The sequence below is a fragment of the Batrachochytrium dendrobatidis genome (genome assembly GCF_000203795.2).
Source record: "Batrachochytrium dendrobatidis JAM81 unplaced genomic scaffold BATDEscaffold_15, whole genome shotgun sequence".
NCBI classification, from domain to species: domain Eukaryota; kingdom Fungi; phylum Chytridiomycota; class Chytridiomycetes; order Rhizophydiales; genus Batrachochytrium; species Batrachochytrium dendrobatidis.
In genome coordinates, this window is record NW_006281113.1 from 165181 (window position 1) to 186275 (window position 21095).

Genomic DNA, 21095 nt, shown 5'->3' on the forward strand with positions numbered 1-21095 from the left:
CCTAGAAATAGCTCAATCCATTTTTTATTAATATCCATACGAATCGATACCCCACCAAGTTTGAATGGCCACGCTGGCCATCTTATCACTGTCAGTTATTTTAAAGAATCAAACCAGCTGCCATATCCACATTTCCACCGCATGCTTCAAGTGCATTGATGGCCTGCTCACGCGTAGCACCCAAATCTACTAAACTCTGGATGGATGTTTCTGAAAAGGTGCTGGCTGTTGGTACAGCGTGAGTGGATGCACTGGGTTGAGTTGTTTGTGTAGCAACTTTTCCAGAATCACCCGCTGCAGCAGCTGAAGACGATGCACCATTAGTTGATTCTAATGCAATATATCCCGACCACAAAACAGTATTAGTCCACACATTCGATCATAAGACAATGCATAAAGCGTGTAAAAACCTTACCATCGCGAGAAGAGCCAGATGCTTCCAATTTCGCTTTATCAGGAAGTTCATGTTCAGGAAGAAATGGGACTTCTTCATGATTGATTCGCAATACGTTTGACGCCAAATCAATGCATGCCTATCAAATGGTTTAGAATATAGGTAGATGTGTTGTCAAAGTAACTGGTGATCCTATGTATATAAATACTTACCAGATGTCGCTTGAGCATATCCAATCCAAACAAAAGATCGACACCCTTTCCCTAAAATATCAACTGTCGAGTTGGTAAAACAATATTGACAAGCTCAATACTGGACTCGATTCATTACCTCCATTACTGTAAGCGAGCAAGGAAGAAAGCTTTTTCCGACTTTGATTTGAGTCGAGTGGATACGACCAAGAATTTTGGCTGTACCGACGCCATGGGCAACTCCTGCAAACCGCTCGTCGAGTAAATGCATAACATGACACGCTTCAGCACACTCTGGACTCATAATTGTAGCTTGAGCTCCAGAGTCTACAAATGCTTTGACATGATGTCCATTTACTTCGCAATCAATGTACAGCATGACAACCTGGATAGATGATTAAAACAAAGTTGTATCGTTTTAAAATCCATTGCAGCCAATGCGACATTAAAACTAGAGACTGAGCGACAATCGTAAACCATTCAACTTACTCGACCAAAAGATTCTGGGTGATACTCGATTGCTCTCTGTATACATGAACAGGGTATTCAATTTATACAACTCAACAACTCACTAAAAATGAAACTTGCTAAATCTATTTAAAGCACACGAACCTCCATGTTTTGAGCAACGTTTGCTTTTCGGATCTCCTCTGCAATCCTTTTTTGAGCCTCGACATCCATAGAATCAGCGTTTTGAAGATTTCGCTATGTCAGATTTAAATGTAAAATAAATTACAAGTTCGAGACCAGTAATGTTAATAGAAAGTAAAATTCGCTTTTAGAAAAGGTTATACTTTTGCAGGTTCACAATCACACACCATCTCTTGCTGACTTTGCTGTTCGTATGCAGCTCTCTGGCGACTCATCTCATTAAATACTCGCTCAAATTGATCAGGAGAAGTCAGTGCACCAGCAATAGCAGGATTTTGCTAATAACTCGGTAGATCCAGAAATAGAAACCCATTAGTTGACTCAAAGCAATCCACTTTTTACGATGGATGGAATCAGGATAAAAGAATACCATAATAAGACGACGCTGTAAATCAGGATCAGCCAAGATTTGCTGACGAGTCATTTCAGCTTTGGACATGGAAGCAGTGCTCGGTGCAGGTCCATGATTTCTCACGAGAATAATGTCGTCTTGATTAATCTTGTAAGAAGCTAGAGTTCGTTTTGTATCGATGAGCTGAGTACCGTTTGAATACAAAAGTTGACGAGAAGCTGGAATCTGTAATTCCAGTTCAATGAGAGGAGCCAAGTTTTCAATCTTGGATAGTATTATAAGATATAGAATGCATGTCAGTGCAAGAACAAGTATTTATCGATAGATTTAAAAAATACACGCTACAAGACACCACCAAAGAGTACCTCGAGCGTACTCGACACTTCAATGGTTTTAAAGGAACCTTCGTCGTCAGTCAAGCAGAGCCTCATGATTGCGATGGTCAGAATCAGCGACTGAATCAAGTTGAGTTTAAACAAGTGACTCCACGTGATTTGGACTGGAATGCGACCAACAATCCATGCAATTCTTATCTGCATTCAGACTCGATGTTACTCGATAAAGACTTTGAAATAAAACGTTGGATCAACCAGTCACTTTCTGGCCAGAAATCAAATCGAGTTGTTGCTTCAGAAAAAGGTATTTGCTGCATGACCAACATTGGAATGCCTTGAATCTAGAAATAGTAAATCTTGGTTTCTAATCTAGATTTGCTATTGCATATACCTCTACTGTGACTGACATCATGTTAATTTCTTGTACGGGTAAATTGATTTTTATTATAGTCAAGGAACTCATAACTGAACTGCAGCTTCTGATTCAGACTACCTCGCATAAGTTGGATTCATTGGCTATAGGAGCTGTATCAGCCATACCTCGTAATCTACAGGAACTAGAAGTTGTACAACGAGATGCCATACATTTAACCGCATCGTTGGACATGGTGGAGTTGAATCGAGTACAGGAACAATCAGATCTGCCTTTAACTCGTTCGGATCCTCCCCAATCTCCAGTAGCACTCGCTTCAAGCATGAACCAAAAGTCGCCTTCTATCGATGCAGCCTTTTCTCAGCTGTCGCTTATGGATTCCATTCTTGTAAGAATGGAAGCAACTCGTACGTGTTTAAAAGAAGCTGAAAATTGGAACACTTTATCGGCTGAAATGGATGCTATATTCATCTCAAAGGACTTTGCAAAGGCAGCTCGCCGCTTTGCTGAAGCTAAACGATCTCTTTTTTTACTTGTCGGATCTGCTTCCTATGATGAACGTCATAGATTGCTTACCTCGTTACACACACAGTTACTGGACACGTTGAAAGGTCAGCTCGAGTCTATTCTTTTACAGACAAGATCTCCTGCGGATACTGACAAAGACAGTGGTAGTACTAGAGACATAGACTTTGATGCGGTACAGCGTTTGGCAGCTGTGTATTTGCAATTGGACGCATTTTCCGAGTTTTGCAGATTGTATGCACAAACTTGTTGTGGTCCATTGTTGCTTCAGTGGACCAATGCATGCACTTCTGCAAGCAAAGACAAGCTCAAAATCCTACAGCATTTTTTTGATCAAGCAGTGGCAGTTGTATTGCAAGAACTTGATCGTGCTCCTTTAAACCCAAATGTTGTGGCAGAAGAATCGACAGAATCTACAGCACATTTAGTGCACGCACTTTTAGATTTCCTGTTTTCCAACATGACGCCGCGTCTTGCTGCATGGATTCGTGGTATATACGATTCGTTTGAATCTCAAAGTGAGCTGGCGCTGCATACGATCGTGCAGCTCTATACTATTTCAAGCTGTTTTGTTCAAGAAATGCATACTCGTCTTTCAACGTTTCAACTTCAACCTGACCAACAAGATTCGTCCTTGTCAGTTAAAGCATTTTCTGCATGGAAAACACTTGTGTTGGAATGTTTTATTCCCTACCAGCAAGAGTACAATGTATTGGAGCGACGCAATTTCATGCAACATCTGCCAGATTCATCCCAGTTGAATGATGCAAGCTCCATCTCCGAGTTTTTATCAGAGTGTAATTTGCGAGTTTTTGTAACATGTGAGGCAGCAGTTGTTCGCTGTGAGAAATTGACATTGGGATTGGGATTATTTGTTGTAGCAGAGGAAATTGACAAGTATGTGGTTGCCATTGCAAATGTGGCAATACATACGCTACAATTTTTACAAACTCCTTCCAATACGCATGCATTGATTGTTGCAGGACAAGCAGCTACAGCATCAAGTTTGGCTTCAGGCAATACGGGTAATAGTAATACTGGACAAGATAATGTTCCTTATACGAGTGGGTTTGCAAGTGATGCGACAGATGGAGTGTATGGTCAGGATGAAGAGTGGGCAGATTTCCGTGCTGCTGTTGCAGTACACAACACAGTTGTTTCCTTGACGGTTCGACATCAGATGCTGACTGCTTTTATTTGGACTGCAATGGATCGATCTGCCTCTACTTGTTTTTCGACTACTGACACAAATGACATTTTCATTGCAAGAGTTTATTTAAAGGAAATGATTCAGCAAGGTCGGATTGATTACAATACTCTGCATAAGCGCGTGTCAGATTCAGGAAACCATCCCGAGCCTGAGATGAACAATGAAAATCCATCCTCAATCCAGATGCTTGAACAGACACTATCAAGTCAAATGCAAGCGAGCAAGACAGCACTGACGTCAGCAGCGATTGCATCTCAAAAGCTTGTATTTCAATGTCTTTTACAGCGAATGACTCGTGAAATGGATGGAATGTTTGCACTTTCGTGCTGGACTTCCCAATACACAAACACTGTAGCAGGATCATTTGATACGCAACTGCCAGAGTTTTCACTCTTGCCACTTGCATACATGACCAATATTGGTGAGCAGCTCTTGGCGCTTCCACTGCATTTGGACACGTTTGCTGGTGAGCAGAGTTTACAGTATTCACTTGCTACTCTTCCTGGAGTAGAATGTATTGATTTAGAAGATCAAGAATCAATTGATGTGACACATGTATGGATTCTGTCCATGTCAAGAGCGATTGAATCAAGATTGATGGATCAAGTCAAGCGTATTCCCACACTTTCTTCTCGCGGATGTCGACAATTGGCTACTGACATCAATTACCTCTCGAATGTGTTTTCAGCCATGGAGATTGAGCCTCATATGACATTACAGGTTATGATACAGTGTCTCGAATGCAATGAGCAAGATCTTGAAAAGAGAATGACGGAACAAGATACAGCAGAGAATTCAGATATACATCAAATGATAGTACAGATTGCTTCACAGAGAGGATTGTCTGTTCCAGCGAGCAAATAAATGATATTTAAAAAGAGTTTTTAGTAGAAACTTTATTTCCAGAGAATAGTTTTCCAAATGAAATGCAGTTTAATGACCAGAGGCTTCAGCAGCGGCCTTGATTCCTGCCTTGCGACAGTTGTATTCGTACTAGAATAAAAGTCAAGGTATGAGTTACATGGCAAATGAGTTGAGAATGAACAGATCAATATCATAGTCAAAGTTGTTTTGAATATTACCTTGTTGTCAGCCCAGACAGCAATAGAATAAAAGAATGCGACAGGTGGAGCAATGTAGAGCAATTGTTTTCCTGTACGCTTGAGGAAGAGAGTTGCACCTGGGTTGATGACACCCTTGAGAGGTTTGAGATGATATGGACTAACACCATACTCGTAGAAGCCGACTTGTCGGCTCATTGGAGATCCCCACCATCTAAAACAAGTAAAAACAGATGAGTACAACAACAAGTAGAAACAAACGAGTAGATTGAAACCCTGGTCAAGACAAGAACATTTCAAACCAAGACAAGAACATCTCAAACCAAGACAACTCACATGTGTCCCATTATTGTATTGTTGGAATAGTTTTACAAAGAACAAAAAACAAAACTCAAAATGAGCGTACACGATCACATCTGACTTGGAATGTTTTCAACTCAACTTGTCATCTTATCGCAACACTTCAACTTGTCGTATTATCGCAACACTTCAACTCTTGAACTTACTCTGCGTCCTGCTCTACCATATCTGCCTTTTTTTGGTGCACTTGATTCACTATCCAATTCTCCCTCCCGTTCATGCTGTATCGCTCCTTCTCTCATAGTAGAATTCTGAGTCTGCGTCATCGTCATCCTTCTATTTCCAAGTCTCGTAGTGTCTACTCTTCCAAGTCGCTGCTTTAACTCTTTTATTCTATTTGTCTTACTGTCCAATCATGTCTGGTGTCATCAATATTCGCAGAGATGTTTCTGACAAATTCTATCGCTACAAAATGCCCCGTGTATGTATTGTTATCTGCTTTAAACTGTATTGTAGAGTCTATCCATCTCTCTCTTGTTAGTGCTTTACTTTTATAATCCCATCAAGTACTACTGGAATGGTGTTGTCACTCTGTTAAAAAGTCTTGGTTATTTCCTGTTTTTCTATTTTTTTGTTTTTGATCATTTTGCAGCCATTAATCATTACTTGTTTTTGAAATGTCATGGTGTGTATAGCTTATATCAAAGGTGGAAGGAAAGGGAAATGGAATCAAAACTGTTATCCCCAATATGACCGAGGTTGCTAGAGCTCTTAGTCGTCCTCCCATGTATCCTACAAAATGTATGTGTTTTTGCTTTATTGTGTTTTTTAATAGAATACTGATCCATGTATTGTATTCCACTCTTAGTCTTTGGGTGTGAGCTAGGTGCTCAAGTCATCTTTGATGCTGCAAATGATCGACATATTGTCAATGGTGCTCACGATGCTGAAAAACTCCAATCACTTCTGGACACATTTATCGACAAATTCGTTCTTTGTCCGTCCTGCAAAAATCCAGAAACTGACCTAGTCATCACTAAAGATGAGTTCATCATGCGAGATTGCAAAGCCTGTGGTGCTCATCTTCCTGTTGATATGCGCCACAAGCTGACTACATACATCATCAAGAATCCTCCCGTAACTGCTAAAAAGTCTAAAAAGTATGTGTATACTACTATCCTGTGCTGTCTTTACCCATCTAACCTCTTTTGATCCATAGAGACAAAAAGTCGAAAAAGACTGATCGCAAGGATGCGACTGAAAAGGCATCTACCCCAACTGAAAACTCTGCAGGATCTGGTGACGATGATGAACTCACTCGTCAGATTGAGGAGGGTGCTGCCAATATTCCCGTTGCGGCATTGGACAATGACGATGATTGGGCAGAAGACACTAGTGTCGAAGCTGTCGCAGCTCGCATGAAAGACCTTAAAGTTGCTGGCGCTCTTGCTAAACTACTGGATGCGGACGACGACGGCGACGAAGCCGATGATCCTGTCGATCAACTGGCTGCCTTTATTCGTTCCAATCCAGATGTTTCTGAAACTGACATCTCTGCCAAAGCAACCGAATTTAATCTGCGCGACTACAAGGTGTGTCTAACTCTTGCTAGCGTCTACCTTACCGATCAAGTTCTTGCAGACGATGAAGTCAAAAAACATGCCGTCTTTATGCTCAAGTATGTCAAAAATGAAAAGTGCCAGCGCGCTCTCTTGGGTGGCATCGAGCGTCTAGTAGGAATAGAACATCCTGAACTCCTTCCCAAAGTGGCTCTGATTCTCAAGGCACTGTACGATGTCGATCTAGTAGAGGAGGATGTTGTTCTTGCTTGGGGCGACAAACCATCCAAAAAGTATGTCGACCGAAAAATTAGCAAAGACATCCGTGCCAAGGCAGAACCCTTTCTCAACTGGCTTCGTGAAGCTGACGAAGATAACTCGGATGACGAGTAGAGTTCAAGACATTGCTGAATTTTATCCCATTTAAAAACTTGAATGAATGATGTTTGCTTAGTTTGTTGGTTACGCAATTTAAACATCACACTTTATAATCCTATAGAATGGACTTTATTGGTCTATTGCCAACAAAAAAATCGACTATTTGAAAAGCTTTTTGATACTCATATTCTGCTCTGAATCCTTCTTGAGCACCTTGGCTACAGCCATTTCAAAGTCCTCTTGAGTGACGTGGACACGGCGTTCGCGAAGAGCGTACATGCCTGCCTCTGTACAGACACCTTTTACTTCAGCACCGCTCGCACCAATCATTTGTTCAGCAATCTTGTGAAGATCAATACCACGTGTGAGATTCATTTTACGGGAGTGAATCTTGAGAATATCAGCACGAGCTGCTTCGTTGGGTGGAGGAAATTCGATTTTACGATCGATACGACCTGAAAAAAGCGTATGAAATCCAAAATCAATCCCAAAAAACATATTAATGTGACAGATTAAATCAATACAAATACATAATCAGCATTTTTACCTGGACGTAGCAGAGCAGGGTCAAGAATATCAATACGATTAGTAGCCATAATGACTTTAATGCTTTGAGTAGCTTCGAATCCATCCAGCTGGTTAAGAAGCTCGAGCATAGTGCGCTGAACTTCAGAATCACCACCACCCCCACCACCACCACCGCCGCCTTCCATACGACTAGAGCCGATCGAATCAATTTCGTCCATAAAAATAATTGAAGGCGCATGTTCTCTGGCCATGACAAAAAGTTCACGAACCATTCGAGACCCTTCACCAATATACTTTTGAACCAATTCTGAACCCGATACACGAATGAATCGGCAGTCAGTATGATGCGCAACAGCTCTCGCTAAAAGAGTTTTTCCAGTACCAGGAGGTCCATACAACAAGACTCCCTTGGGTTGAGCAATACCAAGTGATTCGAATAGTTCGGGATGTTTTACAGGAAGTTCAATGACTTCTTTGATTTCCTTGATCTGGTTTTCAAGACCACCAATCATCTCATACGTCGAATCAGGAACTTTTTCAACCATCATAAGCGATACAAGTGGGTCAATCTTGTTAGGCAACACCTTGTAAAGCTGATATGAGTCGTGACGCAAAGCAACGCGGACATTAGGTGTCAGTTGAGAAAGATCTATAGATGGATGAATGTCCACAACGTATTTTCCTTCTGGGTTAACCTTGACCAAAACCTTGGTTTTTCCCATGACTTTTACAACTTCACCAACATATGAGCCAGGCTCTTGTAGTAGCTGAAGTTCTTCACGGAGTAGTCGCACTTTAGCATTGAGTTGGTTACGTTGAGCTTCGAGTCGTCGCAGATTGTGGGTCATGCTGTTACTTTTGACCTCAAGACCCTATTCAAAATTAAACAGCAATAGTGAGCGGTCATTTGAAAACAATCCACCTTTTTGCCAGATTGTGGACGACTCAATCAGGAATAGAATTCAAAAATCAAGACTATTTGAACAAGTCGAGTATGGAACGATGGGTTTCATACTTGACATGCAATACAATATATTTCAATGTTTGGCATATCTTGATTCAATTGAATCAGATACAAACACCAGACTAAAAGCAGATGACAGAAATCATTTGTCCATAATAGGAAATCAAAAGTAGATTGGATACAGAACATATGGTAGTCACTCCAGCCGATTGTCAAGAGAACAGATGAAGTGGATGTATGCCGAGACAGTCAAGATAATTAGAGTAATGCAAAAATAAAGATATCAAACTGGAATAGTGTGTGCAGACAAGACTACCAATACATCAGTCGATGCATGACAAGGTAGAGCAGTAGCACTACTAGCACGACACGTTAATATTGCCCCTAGTCGAGATAAAGTTGAACGGACTTTCAACCAGCATAAAACACATGTCTTGATAATCTGGTGTTATAAAAAAGTAGATTGCAAGCTACTCGATGGTATGTATCAGTTTGCATATTGACTTTGAGTTCATTTTGTTCATGAGAATGTTGTGCTGTTTACAGCAACTGGCTCATTGAACTCAAACTATCGGCGTTTCCAGTGACAATGAATGTGAAGTTCATGACAGGAAGATGAAGGAAACAATAAAACTTTCTTGAAATATTATGTATGGAATAAAAGTCTACCTCGATCTTGCTCATGTAATACTCCGATATTCCCACTGCTGCAGTTGCTGCCATTTGTTGTTTGTCAAGTTGAATAAATTCCATCAAATTCAAACAGCATTTTAGTTACTTGCTGAGCGGACTCGCTCATCACAACTTCACTAGCAAGACTAAAAACTATAATTTATGTTCACATGTAAAACCTTGGATTGAATCTCATGTATTTATCGAACATTGAATGATTTGGCTGCACGACTAATGCCTCTGTTTTTGATCTCGACAGTAATGGTCACTACCATATCACGATGATTTTCGGGAGATTTCACTCCTGTGAAATGTCCTGTAATCACATCTCCAGAAACTACATCCACAGCCTGATCCAACACAAACATGGTCTGCTTCCAATGTGTACCCTTGGTAAGTGGACCAGTAGAAAAAGGCTCCATTTCCAACTCACCTGATCCAGCATTACCACGAAACTCAATATCAAACCATCCACAGATTGCATGCATCGTTCCTGTCTTGGTAGCCACCATTGTGTAATCGCTTTCAAAATCAAGATCAGATACCTTGACAACATTGGTGTCAATCTCAACAAGTGTGCATGTGTCCGTAATAAGACTTTTGGGATCGGCAAAATCAACTTGTCCATCTGTCAAAAACCCATTCTTCATAAGATCCATCTTGAATCCTATTGTTTAAAATACATTAGTTACGCGTATCATCTTGGCAAGTGGATGGTTAGATCCAGTTAAAGCATACCATAAACATCATTCCAAAAGTTGAGCTTGTCATTCACCCATTCTGCATCCTCAATTCCAGCAATCTTGATCATGGCATGACTGGGTGCCACTATATATCAATCAAAAATCAGTTATACTGTTTGATACTATAGCCATTGTTTAAAAACAGTTTACCAACTCACTGATTCCATTTGGAGCAAGGTAAAGATCACGAGCATGTAAAACAGAGTCTAGCATTCCTTCAAACAGCAAAAAATAACCCTATCATAAACAACATGATTAAAATGCAGTAGTAGTCTATGCGCTATTTGAATTCCAATAAAATACCATCCATTCCGACACAATCACATCAACTTTATCAACAGGTAGTTTGATCTCCTCGATTTTTCCTGCAATAAAACTATATGTAGATTTAACCGTTTTAAAAGTGTCAATATTTAAATATCAAGCACAGCCATGACTGAATTCAATGAAATAAAACCGAGCAAACACTTGCGTAATAACATCATCAACTTTGTTTGCAGCGGCAATCAGCTTTGCCTTTTTGATAATCGTCGAATTATCCACAGCAATGACTAGAGCATAATCAGGTTTGCAAATCATTAGAATGCGCATGGATACTTTCAACTAAATATTGCAGGACAGATAACGTTTGACAATCATACATTACCTTGTTTTGCTCCAGCTTTAGCTGCAAACATGGACAAAATGCCAGTTCCACATCCAACATCAAGCACAATTTTGTCCTTGAAATAAGCCTTGTTGTTGTAAATAAAGTTGCGATATGCTTCTGTACGAACCGTGTCCTATAATGATAAAGCACTCAATACACATCAGTATTCATCAGAATAGGTGTCCATAGAATAAAAACGTCTACCTTGAGCATTGTTTCGTGAATTTCTGTTTCAGCATACGATCCAAAGTAGTAATCCATTTCCCACTCATTTTCAATTTTTTCTGTTGTTTCAGATGGAAAGTCTATACAGTTTTGTGAATCTAAAAAGGTGGATCGAACTTGATCCTTGTATTCTTGAAACGCAGTAGTCAGCGTTTCCAACTTGGCGTGACTAAGCTGAATCTCGGCAAGAAGTGATTGCACAAGCTCGTCATTAGAGTGTTCAACTGATTTAAACTTTGAATCTACTGTATCGGGCTTGGTAACAATATTATCCAGTGGTTCATCGCCATATTCGTCTTCAAAAGCTGTTGAAATAAAGCAATGTTAAGAATGGGGTGTTGAAAACTGAATGGATCCCAAAACCATCCAATGTGTTTAAATCATTGCACTATTTAAATATATATAGATGAGCAAAGTGCACTTACCATAAAGCAGCGCATCATCTGCAATGGTCGGAATAAGATATTTTTCGTCTGCAAGCCATTCTTTTGAATCTGCCAAAAGTGCCTCTACAGTAGGCAAGGTCTAGATTCGGTGAACGAGTATATATAAATTGGTTTAGTGTTTATAAAATATATGTTTACATTTGAGCATAGATCAAGTCGACACCAAAACGTCACATACCAATCTGACATAATTGACCAATCGCATTGATCCGTAAAAGTCCAGTCCTGTGTATAAACAAATTCATAAACTTTATGTTTGAGAATACAAGACAATTTTTAAGCCGTTTATAGTTTAAATTACCGAGTTGAGTCCGTATGGCATGAAAATCAAATGCGTGCACGTTGGTTAAATGCTTAAAAACAGTGGGTGCTGAATCAGTAAATGGACAAAATGGACACATGGCATGTGTTGCATGATCTTCTTCCCAATCGCTCCAATTATCCTTGTTAGATCCATCTGTTGTGTTTAGAATTGGACAATAGTATTTAAAGTTGAATGATGGATTAGCATGTTCATTTTGTTGGTGATTTCAGTCAACTCATTTATAAATGTATAGCATAAAGCTAAAAAATAACTTTGGGTTTAAATAAATGCATACCAGACTCTGCATTGCAAGCCAGGTCATCAATAACCTTTGGATTGCTGTTGTCGCTCATTTGTCCAAATTGATGTTTTGCGATTAGAAAAATAAATGGCTTATAAGCCAAGTGAAATTAAAAACACGTGATACTGATGATTAGACAAATCCAGCCAATGTAAAACGAACAGTTCAATAACATGAAAATAGTCTTGTCATGTTTGTCTTGATTCTTATAAATACAATATTCATACAAAACCATTTTACGTGGATACGGCGGTGATTTTGAACATAAATCCAAAGGCTGTGTCAACTAGTACAAGAATATTCCTGTCGGACCATTCATTTTGGTAACAAATGACCATCAATTGCTTGAAAGAGTTCAGCAAACCACTCTACAACACATGACTGTTGCATGTCATCGGTGACAATACTAACACGATATCAATGAGTTTAAACCCCGCTCAAATGTCAATATAATTCAAGAATTGAATACAATGTGTTGCAATTTTCAGCAGTTAAAGAAACGTTTAATAAGAAATCATAAGAGTGGTCCTAATGTAGAGCACGACAGACATCCTGCTCTGATTAGATACTGACGCTCAATAGTTCCAATAGAGGGGAATCATCACTATATTATAAATGGTTAGCTTTCAAGTTGAATGCAAGATGAGTCCATCAAGACTTACGTAGTTGACACTAATAAGGTAGTCACCGAGACCCTCGACAACTTTGTTGGCCTCGCCTGGCTGAACAGGGTCGTCGTAAATTGCAATCAAAATAGCCTGTTTGGTCTTGACAAGAACAACGCCACTCTTGTCCTAAAAATAAGAGGATTAGTGCATTTCAACCAGCAGGAGTTCCGAGTTTACTCGGTGAATTCAAATTCAACCACGCACCTTCTTTCCATAGATACTGCGATCATCTGCACGAAGTGCAAAGTACTTTGCACCATTGATCATGATGCCACTAGCACGGATGCCCGATGCATCACCGAATGCCTTGCTAATAGTGACAACTTCTGCAGGAGATACCTGTATAAAGAATGAGTTTAAACAGCCAATGATTAGAAGAGAATGCGATGAATTGAGAGTGAATGGTAGCAAGTCTAAGCGGTAAGAGGAGCAGTATGAGATTTGAATGGCAGTGAATACACCAATCTGGCCAGTATTCGCTGCCAGATGCAGATTAAGACTGCGTGTAATTCAAGATTACTATAAATACAAGTCAAGGTAGTCTACACAAGATGTGTTTTGTATTGGGGTTGACTGCAACGGTTTGACAAATGAGACAAACACAAGGTAGCAATTAAGACTCAAAGAGTCAAGTAGCTCAGAGTAACAAGACACATTACAAAGAGACAGTCATTATGTTCTCAATACGCATATAGGAAAACAAGATTCAGACCGTAACCATTATTCACCAGTACGACACTGGCAAACAGTCACATCTACTAACAGAAACCAATAAGATAAAGTAAAGCCTTTTGAACAGCGGGATAGTGAAAAGAATAGATATTATAATAGACCGTTGTTGGATAATTGCAAGGGTGAAGCAGATTCAACAGCAGATTCAACATGCCAACCAGTGTCATGCATACAAGAGAAACAACAACTCATGACATATATCAACTATGTACTACAAGAAAAGGAGATGATAATACTATGAATACTAAAAGGAAAGAACAAGATCTGTCAGACTAGAAACCTACGCAGAAGCCTTTGGATGTAGCCCAGAGACTGCCGTCCAGACCATGGATAGCAGCACGAGCAATCTTTCCAGTTCCAACAAGGTTGGTGTCAACATATGCTTGCCAAGACATGGTTATGATAATAAAGCAAATAAGAGAGTGTCAATAGTTTGTAAAATGTGTAGATTCAACCAGGAAAGACGAAATCAACAAACAATTCAGACTTGGTGGCTGCAGTTAAAAAGCATTCAACTTGCACTATTGCAGATCTATTCACTCACAAATACTCAATTTTAAACTCTGTTTCAAATCATTTAATATCAATCCACAACTATTCTTCCCGTTTCAACTACTGGTTTAATTCATCATTGCTCATCTCTGTTGATTGAATTCAAACTATTGTTTAAAAATAAAATACTTGCTTCATCCATCATAAACTACAATCAAAATCAATCAAAATGATCAAATCACAGATCTTGTATTTGCTTAATAAGAAATGCCTTTTCATCATTAAATTGTTCATCATCTGTGTTTAAAATATTAAATTCCATCAACTTCATTAGTCATCTTACAACGCCACAAACTGATAAAATATCAAGCATTGACTCAAATTCTTGAAATTTACCTGATCTCTCATTATGAAAGTTTGATAGATATACCAGCAGCTTGTCCTTGTTTTTTTGCAAAATATCCAAAATGGGTTTTGCTTTGGAAGGATTGGCTACAAACACCTAGATAACATTCAAATGATATATTAATACCACTGTAAAATACTCTACACAGTATCATCCATTTACCTTGAAAACATGAAACGCCTCAAACTGAATGTTTTTACTCTTTTCCTTTAGCAGATTCATCATTAATTTCAAATTATCTGGACTCAAAATATACTTTGTCATAATGACATAGTTTGTGCGATCAAGTAGCAGTTCACCAAGAAGCTGTCATGGTTTAAAAATATTGGTATTCAATCATCATACAGATAAGCCATCTCAACAGTTTGGTACAACTCAATGAAACCATGCAATCACAACTCACCTTGAGTGACTGGCGCTTTGTGACATAGTTGTTTGAATTCAACAAATCGGTGTATTTCAAGAAAAACTATTACACAGGATAAACCAAATCGTAAGCATTTGAATCAGCAAACAAAACATGACTGTAATTTAAAACTATTTCAACACACCTCGTCGTATTTGATTTCGAGAAACTTGGCCACCAACATTCTGTGTCGCGTGAGTAAATCCTACAACATCCTTGTTAGGTCTTGTATTTCATAATGCCACCTCAATTGGATGCTTTCATCATCTGTATGATTAAACATGACAATACCTTGAACGTGGCAAAAGCATCCGATGCAACATCAAATGTGGAAAGCTCCACAAACTCAAAAAATCTCCAAAAGTATTGGGACTCTAAAACAATTTTGGCAAGAGACTCATGACGAATGCATTCGCGCAAAACCATGCCACAGTTTAGTGAAATGTCTTGGTTGTCATATCTATTTAATATACCAAAAACAACATCCAGAGACATACAGCAAACAGATAAAGCAAACCATTCGAGTTAATTCCAAATCAATCAGACAGCCAAGATTCAACAAAATCAAGTGATCAAAATTACCCCCCAATAAGCACAAATAGAATATCTTGTTTGTTTCCAATATAATCGGCTGTTGGGAACCGAGTTCCCAGTTGACGCTTGAGTAGATTATTGAAAATCTGTGCCACATCCTTCTTGGCCTAAAAACATGACCCACCACAATGCAATACTGGTCAATTATCCATTGGAATAGTTTATCTTGAAAACTCGCATTATAATCAACCAAAACACTTGCCTCGAATTCAAAGCATTGAATGTTATTGACTAGCATCACCAATATATCACCATTGATGACTTCCGAAGAAAGTTGCGTGACCAATTCGGGAACGGGATCACTTTCTATTCCATACAGCAGCATGCATTAACATTCAAGGTTCAGACCCATTGCATCAAGACAGCATATGCATTGATAAGAAGCCAATGAGACTCTTAAACTATGCATAGGAATCAAACATGCAAGGTCAAGTTTATAGATTGTGGCTTGCTGGATCTGTGATTTGATGAATGGCATAGACGAATCTATTTTATAAACATTGCAATAGTGGTAACTTGACAATCTGGTGGAAATACCTCCATCTCCGTATAAAATGTTCTTCATTGCAACAAGACCCTTTGAAATCTCCTCGTTGGCCTATTAGTTCAAGCAAGCCCATAGCAAGTGATCAGTAACGTACTCCATTTAAATATGGACGTTCAAAAGCAGCAATAGTCTCAACACATGTATCTGCACATCATTTAAAAATGACTGAAATTTGAAGAAAGTAGTATAAACTCATCATGAACTAGCAAACAAGTCGCTCAAGACTCTTTACAAAGTGGTCATGATAGAGTGAATAGGTTTGTTGAGAGCGAGTAGATAAATAAAAATGAACTGATGTAGCAGTAGCGATGATAAACAACTGATATGTATCCTGATAGCCTTCATAGACTATCTTGCTCAACTCCTTTCAAGTCATCCCCTTGTTCAAGTCAATGCAGCTGTCCTATCAGTTTACCTTTTTCATGTCACCGCTATCCAGTCGACCCAGCGACTCTTTGATATTGCGAACCAACTCGGCCGGAGTCTTGGTTTTTTGCTTGAATAAAAAGCTCATCTGGATGGGATGAAGCAATGACAAACTATTGTAAATTGAATACGAATACAAATGGCTTGATGCCGTAAATTCTAATCTTACAGCCGTATTCACGTAAAATGACTTTTCTGTATCGATCTTGCAATAACTGTCTTGAAATAAACAATCATTTGTTATTGGAAATAAATTACTCTTATTAAAACTCAATTCTAATATCAAATACGTTCGCGCTCAACATATCTCAAGAATGTAACAATACATGCTAATCATTCAGTGTTTGGAAATAAAAGTGAAATGTATTGAAACAAACATGTCAACATTCTCTTTATATTCTTGTACAAGAATTTAGAAAACAGCATTGTCCAACAAGATTCACTCTATTCAGATATGGACCAGATTGTTATGGATCTTGACTTTATTATTCCATTTTACATGAATACGGTTGTAACATGCAATCAACCCCAATCAATCTAGCAGTTTAGGACGATTACGATAAACACCAATATTAGTAAATGTTATTCGTATGGATGGTTATCATCATCCAAGTGTTTCACTGAACCGGTCTGGACTAGATATCACAATGCAACAAACTCCTCAATACTCTCCCTTGGTCATACTATTAGCTGTAATTCAATTTATTGTATTGAGATAGAGAAAGTATATCTGTAGAGAAAAGTCGGTCAAGCCATATTAAACTGAAATGCAAAACAACAAGTTTGCAAGGAATAAGAAATTAAAGTAATGTGAACAAGTAAAACGATCTACAGCCACCAGAAAAATAAAGTCTCGCCATTAAAAACAACCCACATCAAATATCCCACAACACTATGCATGCAATTCTATAAAGTTGCCATTCAAGCAAAACAAATATCCCATAAATTTCAATGATAACAAGCTGCTACATCAGGCTAAATTGTATCGTTTTAAAATTTTGTTTAAATCCATTCTACATTTTGGGAGTACCAAGTTGGATTTCAAAAAACGATAATATTATGCAAACTACACGAATTAGAAATTCATCGCGTCTTCGCTAACGTAGAATCGTCGAACGCTAACAAGAGCTCCTTGTTGTGAAAACCATCGAGACAAATTTGTTCCTTCTACAATATGCACAGAGGTTAAATTGGATGATAGATCTAGGATTAGTGTAAATGCGTTTAATATCACCTGTCATTCCAGGATAATTCTTTGGAGGATACATCATAAAAGGTCTGGTATAGGCGATGCTGCAGACATCGAGGTTGAATTCGCCATTGCTAAAATTCTTTTTCATCAACTGGCACTTGAGTCTATATCGGCCATGCACTCGTACGCTGATATCAGAGAATATAAAAAATACGCCATTGGTGCCATTAAGATCAATAAGAAGATCGGCAGTTTTGATATTGGCTCCCACAACTGTTTGGTTTATAAGATCTGCTCTTGTGATATCGTTTGCATCCTCTGGGCGAGTATTGCGTGCACGTAAACACATTTTTGAGCGTGAGTTTAGAGCTGCACTACGATCGCCGCCACCATCTGCCTCGACAGCCGCAAGGGATACCAAGCATAGATAGTCATCTGAATTGATCCTAAGGTTGAATGGTGTATGAGTTAGTACATGTTACTATGGATATTCATCTGCACTACAGCACTACACTGACTATCCAACAAAATCAGCCAAAAATGTAAAATGCTTTTTAAAAAGTTTGCAAGCATACAACTGCACACTACAGGAGACTGAAGATATGTAAAACACCAACATACTCTATCGTAAGAGATTGTCTATAGCAAAACACTTTGAACATGCTAAAGTAGAGGCGGCAGAGCACTTCTAATAGCATATTATAAATATGTCTGCAAGCAGTGGGTAGTTACCTAAACCCACTCTATTGGTTTGTGGAATACATTACATTCCAATCACATGACTATTGGATACCGAGTTTGCCGAGTACTCGACTCTCCTCTCCAATATCAAACCATACTGTAGGATGTCGATAGATTCGGAATACATCTCCAGCTCAAGCACAAACTACGCCAAGTATTACAACACAGGGTGTGGAGCTGACGGAGTATATGGAAAGGAGAACCTTTGTTTGCTTACCCCTGTACATCGCCATTTTGATTGACAACTTGTAGAATCAATGCTGGGTTACTAGATCAAGGTAAATAACAAAGCGGCTTAGTTCAGATGTATAGCAATATTAATGGATATTAAATACTGAGCATGTAAAGCAAAGTTTGATCAAGTATTTCAATCGAAACATTTCACATTTCATGCTAATGATGGTATTATTACGGCCGAGTTGTGAAAAACTTACATCATTCTCCGGTCCTTGACATTTGCGAACCCACACGTACGTCCATGAATGGGTTCTTGTCTAACAACTAGTTTGGGTAGACCATTGAAGCTAAAATTGAGTTGAAGCATTGGCCGATTAGTCAATGAGTGAATGCAACAAATTGAATAGAAAACATAAATGCAAGATTGAAACAAAATTATAGTCTACTTTTGAAACCCTATCCAATTGGTATTGTGCATCATGGGAATAGTATGGGAATCAAAGGGTAAAGCATCCAAGCTTAAACAAAATCCAAACCTTACTGCATCCCTTTCTTTAGTAGGTGCACACACGTTCATATGGAATACATCTGTGCTGCAGGTCATGAGTGGGAGAGCTGGTTTAAGAAATTGAGCTGAATAATCAACACACGACTTATATAGCTGCATAGGGGGAAAGGAAAGAAAACATACGACCGGATTTGTGGTAATACCCCAGCCAGTTCCACTGATGCAAAATCGCTCATATATAACCCATCAAAAGCATTTTGATTATGCCGTAAATCAGTTAAACCATAAGCGCGGGAATGGTATGAGCAGCAGCTAATGTTTGTATAAGCATCAACTACAACAACAGCAAAGCGAAAAAATAGCATAGAATGCAATATGCCACAAGATTGCATGCTTCAAAGTCAGCGGGAATGGAGCGGTGTGCCAGGTATAGTGGTAGAAGGGTTACAACATATATAATGAATGATTCCAAGGGCCCGTAAAAACCAAAATTTACAAATGTGGTCGTGTGAGAAAATAGCATAATGAGCTCAGCTTTTTTTAGTTTGCAGCATTAGCTACACATCACCAAACAACCATTACCAAATGATAATGCATTTTACAGTATGGAAGCCAAAAGCAGTCCATGATGTACTCATGGGAATGATTTGGATATCAGTATCTAGTCCATGAGTAAATTCTTTAGAATAGTACCAATTGATCCGACTGTGCGGCCATTCAAGTGCAAATATTACAATGAACCCTAGCGGAATTGCCACTATTGATTCACCCCAACTTGATCAGTTTGCCAGACTCTTACAAACCACGCATTATGTTTTGCGGAGTATATTGTGCGCTTTTCCACATCAGAATGTGTAATTGCATTAGGGTTCAAATTATACTTCATCTTGGCTCAGCCTTGTTTCAACAATATATACCAACAGTAGCCAAGAGTGGATATTGATACAACCCCAAACTTGGCCGTAGTTGAAACTGAACTGGGCAAAGCCAGCCAATTTTTGAGATGCAGCAGCGAATGGCTTTCAATATATGACTGGATCAAAATAATAGCAAAACATCTGATAATAAGCACGCTATTCTCCGCCTTACCTTGCAACGGCAGTTGGCTCAAGTGACTTGTGCTCAGCAGTTTTGACGGGACTGGTAGAGGAAGTGTGTGATGTAGCAAGGTTTTTGTTAGCAATAGAATCCAATCTGGGCTCAACTTGCTGGGCCTCTTGTTCCTGCTCAACAGTAGTGGTGTCGATGGCTGTTACCGAGCTGGTGGTATTTGAGGCTAAAAACAAGCTACCGTGAGCAAGTCTACCAAACTCGGTTATATTTGGGGCTGCACTGCCAGCATGATTGGTATTATTTTCAAGGTCGCTTCTAAGCCGTTTTCGATTTGATACACTATTTAATGCAGGATCGGCTCCAGAATTCCAAAGTATCGCTCCACCTGTAGTGGCGGATATAGAGCTACTAAAAGAATCATCATAGGCAAGCTCTTTTGTAGACTTGAACTCGGGTTCAGAAGTATGATGATTTGAATCCTTGCATAACACAGGTTCGGATGGATTGGCTGGTAATGCTATGCCGCTATCCACACTTGAATTCAATAAAGACATTATGTGAACAGTATTGAGAACAAAAACAATGTCGAGTTGCGACTATCGATAAAAAAGGAATCGGATAAAATAAATTAGTCAAGCTAATCGAAATATGTTTCAACAAAATGCAAATTGTTTGGTATACCAACAACACATTATTATTGGTCGGTTCATCTCATATATAAAAATGCAAGACCAAATATGGCTTGGCAGGTTGTGGTACTCAAAAATGTGTGCCCAACCAAAACAAGTTTTAGATAGATAGTCCATTATTTCGGTGTCAACTGAAATCAAGGATCTGCATTTAGCCGTTTGCTTATGTACACATACGTGTATTTCACTTGGTACTGGTCACAATGTAGAGCAAATAGAAGGTAGGTTCAAGACAAACTAGTCTTCAACGCCATAATAGCATATACACAGTCTTCAACACAAGGTATAAACAGCTATAGACCA

General features: G+C 38.9%; 9 protein-coding genes across 9 annotated transcripts; 2 read left to right on the plus strand and 7 right to left on the minus strand.

Moving 5' to 3' along the window:
• Positions 1-100: 100 nt before the first annotated feature.
• BATDEDRAFT_27827 (uncharacterized protein) lies at positions 101-2019 on the minus strand (the record flags this gene model as incomplete). The annotated part of the gene is made up of 8 exons (XM_006682111.1): positions 101-330; positions 416-533; positions 607-657; positions 1075-1110; positions 1198-1290; positions 1404-1514; positions 1607-1852; positions 1954-2019. The coding sequence occupies 8 exons, from the start codon at positions 2017-2019 to the stop codon at positions 101-103; spliced, it is 951 nt and encodes a 316-aa protein (XP_006682174.1).
• A 314-nt stretch (positions 2020-2333) lies between these two features.
• Positions 2334-4895, plus strand: BATDEDRAFT_27828 (uncharacterized protein; the record flags this gene model as incomplete). Its single annotated transcript, XM_006682112.1, has 2 exons — positions 2334-2352; positions 2374-4895. The coding sequence occupies 2 exons, from the start codon at positions 2334-2336 to the stop codon at positions 4893-4895; spliced, it is 2541 nt and encodes an 846-aa protein (XP_006682175.1).
• Positions 4896-4964: 69 nt separating this feature from the next.
• Positions 4965-5439, minus strand: BATDEDRAFT_92010 (uncharacterized protein; the record flags this gene model as incomplete). The annotated part of the gene is made up of 3 exons (XM_006682238.1): positions 4965-5024; positions 5114-5306; positions 5429-5439. The coding sequence occupies 3 exons, from the start codon at positions 5437-5439 to the stop codon at positions 4965-4967; spliced, it is 264 nt and encodes an 87-aa protein (XP_006682301.1).
• A 131-nt stretch (positions 5440-5570) lies between these two features.
• Positions 5571-7403, plus strand: BATDEDRAFT_37464 (translation initiation factor eIF5). The gene is made up of 4 exons (XM_006682178.1): positions 5571-5873; positions 6088-6193; positions 6261-6552; positions 6612-7403. Exons 1-4 carry the CDS (start codon positions 5808-5810, stop codon positions 7342-7344), a joined length of 1197 nt encoding a protein of 398 aa, XP_006682241.1. The 5' UTR covers positions 5571-5807; the 3' UTR covers positions 7345-7403.
• Positions 7404-7440: 37 nt separating this feature from the next.
• BATDEDRAFT_17873 (26S protease subunit) lies at positions 7441-9554 on the minus strand. The gene is made up of 3 exons (XM_006682078.1): positions 9491-9554; positions 7877-8729; positions 7441-7784 (listed from the first exon to the last, which is right to left on the minus strand). The coding sequence occupies exons 1-3, from the start codon at positions 9542-9544 to the stop codon at positions 7489-7491; spliced, it is 1203 nt and encodes a 400-aa protein (XP_006682141.1). The 5' UTR covers positions 9545-9554; the 3' UTR covers positions 7441-7488.
• Positions 9555-9693: 139 nt separating this feature from the next.
• Positions 9694-11146, minus strand: BATDEDRAFT_14235 (uncharacterized protein; the record flags this gene model as incomplete). The annotated part of the gene is made up of 7 exons (XM_006682062.1): positions 9694-10160; positions 10232-10321; positions 10395-10473; positions 10540-10612; positions 10703-10787; positions 10883-11018; positions 11090-11146. The coding sequence occupies 7 exons, from the start codon at positions 11144-11146 to the stop codon at positions 9694-9696; spliced, it is 987 nt and encodes a 328-aa protein (XP_006682125.1).
• Positions 11147-12787: 1641 nt separating this feature from the next.
• BATDEDRAFT_14302 (profilin) lies at positions 12788-13956 on the minus strand (the record flags this gene model as incomplete). Its single annotated transcript, XM_006682068.1, has 3 exons — positions 12788-12955; positions 13034-13168; positions 13846-13956. 3 exons carry the CDS (start codon positions 13954-13956, stop codon positions 12788-12790), a joined length of 414 nt encoding a protein of 137 aa, XP_006682131.1.
• A 246-nt stretch (positions 13957-14202) lies between these two features.
• BATDEDRAFT_17877 (uncharacterized protein) lies at positions 14203-16556 on the minus strand. The gene is made up of 10 exons (XM_006682079.1): positions 16422-16556; positions 15997-16057; positions 15662-15765; positions 15448-15566; positions 15157-15325; positions 15011-15070; positions 14863-14928; positions 14622-14765; positions 14450-14555; positions 14203-14350 (listed from the first exon to the last, which is right to left on the minus strand). Exons 1-10 carry the CDS (start codon positions 16518-16520, stop codon positions 14292-14294), a joined length of 987 nt encoding a protein of 328 aa, XP_006682142.1. The 5' UTR covers positions 16521-16556; the 3' UTR covers positions 14203-14291.
• Positions 16557-17120: 564 nt separating this feature from the next.
• BATDEDRAFT_91902 (uncharacterized protein) lies at positions 17121-20657 on the minus strand (the record flags this gene model as incomplete). Its single annotated transcript, XM_006682239.1, has 6 exons — positions 17121-17599; positions 17667-18070; positions 18583-18633; positions 18800-18889; positions 19079-19267; positions 20140-20657. The coding sequence occupies 6 exons, from the start codon at positions 20655-20657 to the stop codon at positions 17508-17510; spliced, it is 1344 nt and encodes a 447-aa protein (XP_006682302.1). The 3' UTR covers positions 17121-17507.
• Positions 20658-21095: the final 438 nt, after the last annotated feature.